The 9,066-nt window shown below is 38.1% G+C and overlaps 1 protein-coding gene across 1 annotated transcript in view; it reads right to left on the reverse strand.

Moving 5' to 3' along the window:
* The window catches only part of LOC139710496 (menin-like), a 29,543-nt gene extending 21,401 nt beyond the window's left edge, over positions 1 to 8,142 (reverse strand). The window contains exons 1-2 of the mRNA XM_071622411.1: positions 7,515 to 8,142; positions 5,712 to 5,906 (exon numbers count right to left, since the gene is read on the reverse strand). Of these exons, the coding sequence (XP_071478512.1) occupies positions 5,712 to 5,906; positions 7,515 to 7,938 (619 nt within the window). The 5' untranslated portion in view covers positions 7,939 to 8,142. The remainder of the gene's footprint in view (positions 1 to 5,711; positions 5,907 to 7,514) is intronic.
* Between the last annotated feature and the right edge of the window lie 924 nt (positions 8,143 to 9,066).

Here is a 9,066-nt window from a genome sequence, read left to right on the forward strand (position 1 = left end):
ATCATTGGTTTCTGTGCGAAGTTAAATTTTTGTACAGAGGGTTAAAATTTGACCAAAATCTGAAACCTTACTTCAAAATCAATCTTAGATTTAATGAAACTGATTTATGTTTTCACACCCAAATTACCTTCAACCAAATTGTACACTATCCAGCTATTACTCATATCAATGTCAGTTTTATTGGATGAATAGTTTTTGAACTATTAATGATCAAAAGTGGGAAATGTTTTTTGAAACACCCAGTATTAGCAGTACACATCAGTGAAGTTTGAGGTAAATGGGACAATCTGTTCAAGAGTTATGGATTTTTAAAATTTTGGTTAAATCTGAGCGCTGTCATTCCAGGATAAGAAGACAAGAACTTATGACATCACGGGACACAGAGATTAAAAGAAAAATACAATGATAATTTCAACACATTCTCATTTTTTAGCATGATGAAGGAGCACTTGACCTGGCTCTTTCAGAAGGCATGGGAATATTACCCTCATCATGTCAGTAACATTAATAAGTCAAAGGAAAGTACAATTTTTTATTATGAAAACAAATAAACACACTCTAAAAGAGCGAAAAAAGGGAAGGTGCAAACATGCATTGTCAGCTTGGGTGTAGATGCAAGTGTGTCAATAACGCCGGTATTCGTTTACGTATCGATTACATAATACCCAAACGCAAAATATTTGGGTTACGATATGCAATGCGGAGTATGTATATAAATGTGTATACTTGTGTGGGTGTATGAAAATATGTGATGCATGTGCCAAAGTTTTTGCCAAAGGGAGGTGTACGCTGTATGTGAGGGGTAAAATGTTGAGTGTGTTCAAGAGTGTAATTGTATCGGTTTTTATTTGTATTACATAAATGTTTTGATGTCTGACGGTTTTTAATGTTATCTCTGTGCTTTGGAAATTGAGTTGTGAAATGAATAAGCAATGTTACAATGTTATCATATAATTATATCTGTTCTGTAATGTAAGCTGTTTTCATTTTTCCATAAGCAATTTGCTATTGTTAATGTTATGTTGTATTACTGTGTAAACTACCTCAATTCGGCCTTGTTAGGCTGCCATGGTAGTTGTTTTTCAAACCATGAATAAATAAATAAATAAATAAATAAAAATAAATAAATTTTGTGGGAATTCTCTTTATATTGTCCTACTGTGCTACCACAATTTGTTCTTGTTTGTTTGTTTTTTCCAGTGATGGTGGTGTGTTTGGAAGTCACAACTTTCGATACCTTGATATCTTTTCTCTGAAATTATTCATTCATGCAGATGAAACTGCTATCAAATTTTACAATAGTAGAAAAAAAGGAAATGTTACTATGGCAACCGATATGCCTCTGCCATATCACATCATTTTAACAATAGGTCTACAGTACCTGTTGGCCTACAATGTGAGATGACAATTTCACATGATTGGCAAGAAATTTAAATGACATGTTTGAAGGTTTAATGGCCCAACCTGAAAACGCACTGCATGGTATTTTTGAAGCATGTTTCGCTTAGATGGCACATTTGTTTCACAGAGCAATTATCTGGGAATTTTAAGAAGTTTCAGGATCAACTTGCTGTGCACTATCAAAGTACAATGTTGCTGATATTTGAACTCATTACCATACAGCCAATTTCAGCTGAGAAAACACAGCTTATAAATCAAACATGTGTGATATCTCTAAAAATTTGAGCAATTTCACAGAAATGGGGGGTTCGTAGCACTTGATCTTTATCATACCACTTCACAATGACCTTTAATCATTGAACTTTGACCCTATGGCTTGCAACTTTCCCAAAATTATCAGTATCTCGTAATGTGTACATACATGTACCACATGAATTTTTCTGACAATATCTTTTGAGCCATTTTATGGAAAAATATGGGGAGCGAGCGAGGCGAAATGGTATTAGAAATTGATGTTGACCTATGACCTTTAGCATGTATGCCTACAAGTTGATAGGTGCAACTTCATTTACTCAAACATATAAATGCTATGTTGCATTTGGAAGCTTTGAATGGTTCTTGTTACATAAATCCACAAAATCGATTATGGATGCAAGGATGGAAGGACAGATGGATGGATGGATAACCCACAAACATTATGCTTCCAGCGACACTTTACGAAAGAGGTAAGGCAGAGGCATACAAATCTTGTGCAAAACACATGTGTAAAACACACTGCAACTGATATGACCAAAAGGAAGATCTATGAAAAGTATCAAATACATTGTAGTTAAATATACAAAACAATAGTCAAGGACCCAATAGTGTGGGGAGACAAGGTCGGCCTGATTGAATTGATTTTCATTCATTGCCCACTGGGGTATGTACACTCAAAGACCATGACTAGAGCAGGCCTGCTCGACTAGAATTACCCATGAGTGAAAATGTGCACTGAAACATACACTCATAAGTAATGTTCAACTTCAGTCAAGCTTCATCAGCTGCATGAGTTCTGCTCCTAAAGCAGTGTACACAATTTGTTGCTGGGCTTTCTGAATATATCCAAGTCGACCTACACGTGTAGCTTCCCATTGCATTGTTTTCCCATGCTACCAGATCCTTAAAAAGAACATCAGACATCTTCAAATTTAAAAACAAAAATCCCAAACCCACCAATGTCTACTGGAGCAAATTTCATTTGAATTTGGAGTCTCCACAAGTGCTTTGCAAAGACTGAAAATTGTGCAGAAGTGTCTGTTTAATTCTATTTGACTTACATTCATATTTCACAAAGATTTAAATCATATACAATGTATATATATGTGATATGTGCTGTAAGCAGGGCTGCACACAAACCCATTTTTTTTTACTGGTCCGACCTGTCTGTCTGACCAGTAGGTACCCAGGTTTTTCATTTTTTAGTGTCAGACTATTCCTGAAAAAGTTACTGGTCCGACAGTGATTTTTACTTGTCAGGGACCGTCGGACCAGTGCAAGTGAGCAGCGTTGCCATAAATGTGTCATGAAAGTTGCTCCACATAAGGACCACAGTACAAAATGGCTGCTACTTTAGATAGAGCATTGACACAGTTTCTGCGAAGTAAACTATTTCTATAATGACCTTCTGGGTCAAATATCAATTCCCCAAACCCTCCAAGTGTGCATCTACCTTAGATGCTTTTTCAGATATTTTTTTCTTTTTTTTCACACGCTTTAGTGTGTGACCAGTGTGATTACATTTCTTTTAAATGTTTGGATGTTGGTATGAAGGTTCATGAAGCTGATAAGTAACCTGCACTTACAATTCAAGTAACAAGCTACCAAAGAGTAAATAAAGAGCTCCATCTATGACTCACTTCCTTTTCAAATATGGGTTGTACAAAAATAGAAAGAGGAAGAAACAGAAAGAGAAAGAAAAGGAATTGTGCAATCTGTCCACACAAACTTTATGGACTTAAAAAAACAACTCATTTGCATAATAGTTGATGGGTGCAACATATACATAATGGAAATACTGCTGAATATTCTTATTACCTCCGCCAAGGGGGGAGGTTATGTTTTCGTTACCGCTGGTTTGTGTGTTTGTGTGTTTGTGTGTTTGTTAGTTAGTTGGTTTGTCCGTGTGCAAAATAACTCAAAAAGTAGTGAACGGATTTGGATGAAACTTGCAGAAAAGGTTGAGAATGATACAAGTAACAAATGATTAAATTTTGGTAGTGATCTGACAATTTTGGGGGAATTTATGAAGGATTTTTTGATATTTTGGCAGGTAGGGTCAATGAACTTGGGAGTTCAGTTCAGGTATTTGAGGTTTGCATGCGCGCACTTAAGTGCGTGCTCCAGTTTCTGCTAGGGCCAGGCGCGCCGTGCACCTGAGGGTTTATGACATAACAAAGGCTTCTATAAATGGGAAATCGGGCGACTTTCAGCAAACAATGCTATAAGTACGTATGAGTGGAAAACACTGATATCTCTATGGAAGAACAAGATCAGTGGTGGAAATGAGCTGCATGCTTGGCGGAGGGCTGTGCCCTCAGAGTGCTTTTCTAGTTAGTTTCTATTTTCTATGCTGTTGCGATGACATAGTGTTAGAGAAACTTCATTTTTATACCACCATGACATGCTCACTCTTTGCAACTTACAGGGATGGTATCAAGTTTTTCTTTGTTACTTAAATTGACACACATTTCTTTTGTAAACCACATAGATTAAACTGGAAATTAAGTCTGTATTGTTGAAAATACATAGACCATACATTTACTACATGCTTTAAGATTTACAAGCAAATCTTGAAACTTCATGATTTTATGAAGCATTACACATAATTTCTAAAAAGTGTGTTAATTATATAAAATACAAACTCCTTACACTTTTGTATCCAAATTTTGAAATATAAAGGGCGAAGTGTACGAGCGATGATGTAGCAAGCTCACAATGGGTGAGTGATAAAGCTAGCAAGAGCGCGATATGAACTGCAAGACTCTGCGAAATACACTGTACAGATACTGTACAAGTGGCATATTTCACAATTCTGTGAAATATATGGCATATGTAGCATGTACCATGCAGTGCATGCATGGAGTGCTTACAAGTAAGCATTGTTGGTGTTGTTTTGTTTTGTTATTTTTGTTATTTTTGTTATTTTTGTTATTTTTTTTTTTGGGGGGGGGGATAATTTTGTCTTGAATTGGTGCCTGAGGTTGGAGTACGAGAACCACACTGACGTGCCACACATTCAGTTGTTCAAATCGCTAGTCTTCAGACAGTGCAAATTCTCAAACTCAGTTGGCATTGAACAGCAGTGGCCAATTGAGCACCACATTGACACATTGCCTTCACAAGACTTTGTGCCCTGCTTTCCTTGATTAGGCCCATCACTACACGAGTCTTGTTCAGAATCAGAGTTGACGATATTCAAAGTGTTTGATAAAGTTGTACTATCCCTCTTCTTTCTCAAGGGCTCAGATACAATAGGATTGAAGTTCATGTCTATCAATCATCTTCAGAGCATATTATATGCAGTGCATGCATCAAAAATATAAATCAATATAATGAGTGCACATATCCATCGATGGAGGAGACTCAATATTGCGGAGAGTTGTGTTACGGTGAGTAGTGTGCTATCATACAGTCAACATCCTGCATTGCTCAATAAAATGGTGTAATGATTGTCAAAATGTCTTCAATTTTCATCCCCCCCCCAAAAAAAAGGAGAAATCATCAAAGTTTTTCTGCATTTTTTTTTCAAAGATTGAGACATTAAACAGTCAAGTATAACATTACAAAAAGATTGTGAATGTTATATAGAGCCCTAAAACACAGGCAAAGAAAGATTCTAAGCTAAGCACTTATTTTTTAAAATTACCTCAAAAATGTCATTGTGAGCCTGGTATGTCATGCTCAAACAGCTTTGAGGGTACATTTATCGATCAGGCTCAAACTTCACAATTCATCAGGCTAAGAATGAGAAGGGCGTTACGTTGCCTTGAACACTATGGGTTTAGAGGCAACTTAACCCCCTTCTCATTCTCAGCAGACGAATTCATATTGAAATTGCAAAAGTATGATTTCCTGGCATTGTTTGGAAGATCAAGACACATTTGCAATCTTTCTTTTTTTTTCCCCCCATATTTTCACCTCGCTGGAATAGATATCATTTGGAAGTCTCTTAAGATCATAATCAAACATGACTGGACCAAACTAGTATCAAAATTTATTCTAATAAGATTTCTCATGTTGCCCAGCCAGTGATGATCTTTTATCATCCTTACCCAAGCTGATAGGCTGCCCTCGCTTGTCCTCGTTACCCTTGCCATGCCATGTTACTTCAGCCGTGTCGTCCCCCTCCTCTCCAAACACAACCCAGGCATGGTCCTCAGACAGAGCCAGGTGAACATCTTTGAAGCCCAGGATCTGGCAGGCAGCAACCACAGCAAGAGCAACACCAAAGCAGTCCAGCTGATTACCTGGGAAGGACAGATTGAATATAAACAAACACACAAACACACACACACAGACACAAACAAAATGAAAAAAAAAAAAATGAGAGCCATGCTGAAGTAGTTTATATATACAAGAGGTGGCGAAGCAGTAATCTAGGAAACTGCCAGCATCAAATGGGAAGTGCACAAGATTAAAAAAGAAGAAGCATGAACTAATAAATCAAGAAAGGAGGTACCTAGATCAAGAGTGCTTATAAGTTTATAAGTTAAAAATGAAAGAAATCAAGGTCACATTATATGCAAGGGATGATACCAGGTACATAACTTGTCATCTAAATTTGTCTTACTCTTCATAGTCCAAATTTAATAATTTGTTTGAAAACACAAAATAATGTCAGTAGCCCTGACAAATTTATCTTGCTCCCAAACTTTAATTTTTTGATATGTCTGACCAAAACACCTGCAAAAACATAGCAAGCATGTCACACACACACACACACACACACACACACACACAAATGTTTTTCTACAACTTTCATGATTACCTCTTGAAGGGAGGGTAATTTTAGGGGAAAGTCAGATAACTTGAAAAATGAATGACAACAATTGATATACCAGGTAATAGATTAAGGTGAATTATGAACTTTGCATGGATTCTTTACATCAGTCAAGATCATATCACCACTGATAATGTCATGTATACATTTGAGGTACATTCATTTGAGGTATTTCCTGTGTGTTCTTGGCTTGAAGTTGCAAATTAGGCCAATCACTATGGATACCTGTATTGTACTATAAGTTTTAGAGCAAAACAGCAGTTTGTAAGTTGTATACTTAAATTCTGGTAGCTTTAAATATTCACACTGTCTATTTACATTTGCTTAGGATAAAAACATAAATCAACCATAATCTCTAACAAACTGCAACTGAGCCAAGTCCTACAAACACTACAAACAATCCTGGCCGACACACTTAGCTCAAGGAGGATTCAGCTAAAGCTACATCATATTTGCCGACCAAAACTGCTCTCTAGCATTCTGAAGACACGCAGTGCCTAAATTTTACAATATTTAATAACCGACTGAAGTGATCATAATTTCATCAGATTTTCCCCGATTACATTCCTCATGCATCGATCAATTTAGTTACAATCTATGAAGTCTGGATCTCAGGTAGATCTAGAATATGACTTCTCTGTTCTTTTGTTTTTGTTTTTGTTTTTTGTTTTTTCTAAAACAGCATATTTTCACTTTTCTGGGGAAGTCCCTCATTCTTGAGCTCTCATCACATGGCATGCAGTCGTAATAATACAAATCTGATGTAAATTGCAGCAAATCATGGAAACTTCATCCAAGCAGTTACCAAGGCCCATGACGCCGTGTTGAACATCTCACGATCGCCCTCCCTCAAGTCACGCACGCCCCCTCAACTTCCATGCTCCCTCACCCCCACAATCTTTTCCTATAGAGCTGTGCACAGCATGAACAGCACAGGCGCAGGCAGGCCTTCTCATCTCCTATCCACTCACTAGTACTCTCATACACACACCACACACGCGCCACAGTACGGTAACACAACGGCAATACCAGTGATACTAGTCAAAACAATAACAAAAACAATCACTATACCTACCTGTCAGATAGCTGAATAACGATTGCAAATGAGCCCTATCCCTGTAGTATGCACGTGACAGAGAGCTCCAGATTATATCTGACACTTTCTTCACCATGTCTCGTGTTGCGTACTGGGATTTATGGTTGCTCAAGTCAACAGATCCTTTCACCTGCGTCTCGAACTTGGCGAAGAGAGCCTCGACATTGGGTAGCTCGATCACAGGAAAGATGGGTTCAATGCACATGCGGTTCTCATCGGCAGCTTGACCGTGGGCCGATGCTCGATTGCTCGTCAGAATGTTCTCAACCATTCCGACAACAACAGAAAGGAACGCAAGATTCGGCTCATGGTCACCTGAAAGCTCAGACCTAAATATTTCTAGAACAGATCTGATATTATCCACGGGAAAGAGCTTCCTCGTTTCATCACGGATGCCCGCCATTGCGATGAAGTTGAGCTCCCTCTAAGCATTGGTATGACGCATGCGCAGTTGTGCTAGCGATGTTTGTTGATGGATAGACGCCCGATAGAGCACTCTTCTAATTTGTGAAATAAAATTAGCAAAAAACTTCTGAAACACCACCAATGTCAATTTTTAGTATTTTGTTCCAAGATCATTCAGAATCAACAGTTCCCCTCTCTTCTTTCTGGTCAATGAAAAGCTAACGACATGCGACAGTGATCTCCAGTTGTGCACCCAGACAGAGATACATACTGTCTGTACTACACATGCAGCCGATGATATGATCACCCGCTTGCACTTGCGTGGGCGCCTCGTTCTCCATAAAATAAAAACGAGTGTCGCGTGCAATGGAACGGCGCGACATGGATGGGGGAGGCATCCACTTTTTGATTAGATTTCAAGCTTGCGCGCCGATAACCGCAAGGCTGTGACTCTTTCCAGAAAGCACTCAAGAGGCGAGGCAGATAGTATTTTTATGTTTGACCCTTTGCATGAGCGATTGCTTCAGCCGCGGAGCGAGCAAGCGAGCGCGTTGAATGCCATCCAAAAAGAAGAACAGTGATGACACATCCAGGGAGATGGAGTGTTATAGGATGGTTGAGGTGCTGAAATGACAAGCAATCGTGAGTCAGACGACACAGAAAGATCGGTGATATCACCATGAAACTGAGTCACCTATGCAAAGAAAATATTAAATACCCTTTTCTTCCACAATTCTAAAATCCAGATTATTCTCTTTAAGCATCAGCGCAAATTGTGTGACTCATTATGATTATGCTCAGGATATTATCTGTTGTTTAATTACAGATGCATGACACACACACGCATAGACATATAAAGACCCACATACCATACACACAAAGTAAAATGTAAATATTTTACCTCTCATATATATATATATATATATATATATATGTGTGTGTGTGTGTGTGTGTGTGTGTGTGTGTGTGTATGTGTGTGTGTGAAAAAAATAAGATAATTCTGTATAGTGATGATGATGATGCTGCCAGGGCCAGAATTGGAACTGATATGATTTGCAGCCAACTGAAATGTTTCATCATAGACCGGAAGTTCCAAACCCCTATCCACGAAATTGGGATGATCAAT

Source organism: Diadema antillarum, unplaced genomic scaffold (assembly GCF_040938485.1).
Source record: "Diadema antillarum isolate AM-2024a unplaced genomic scaffold, OU_Dant_1.0 seq00001536_RagTag, whole genome shotgun sequence".
Taxonomy (NCBI): Eukaryota; Metazoa; Echinodermata; class Echinoidea; order Diadematoida; family Diadematidae; genus Diadema; species Diadema antillarum.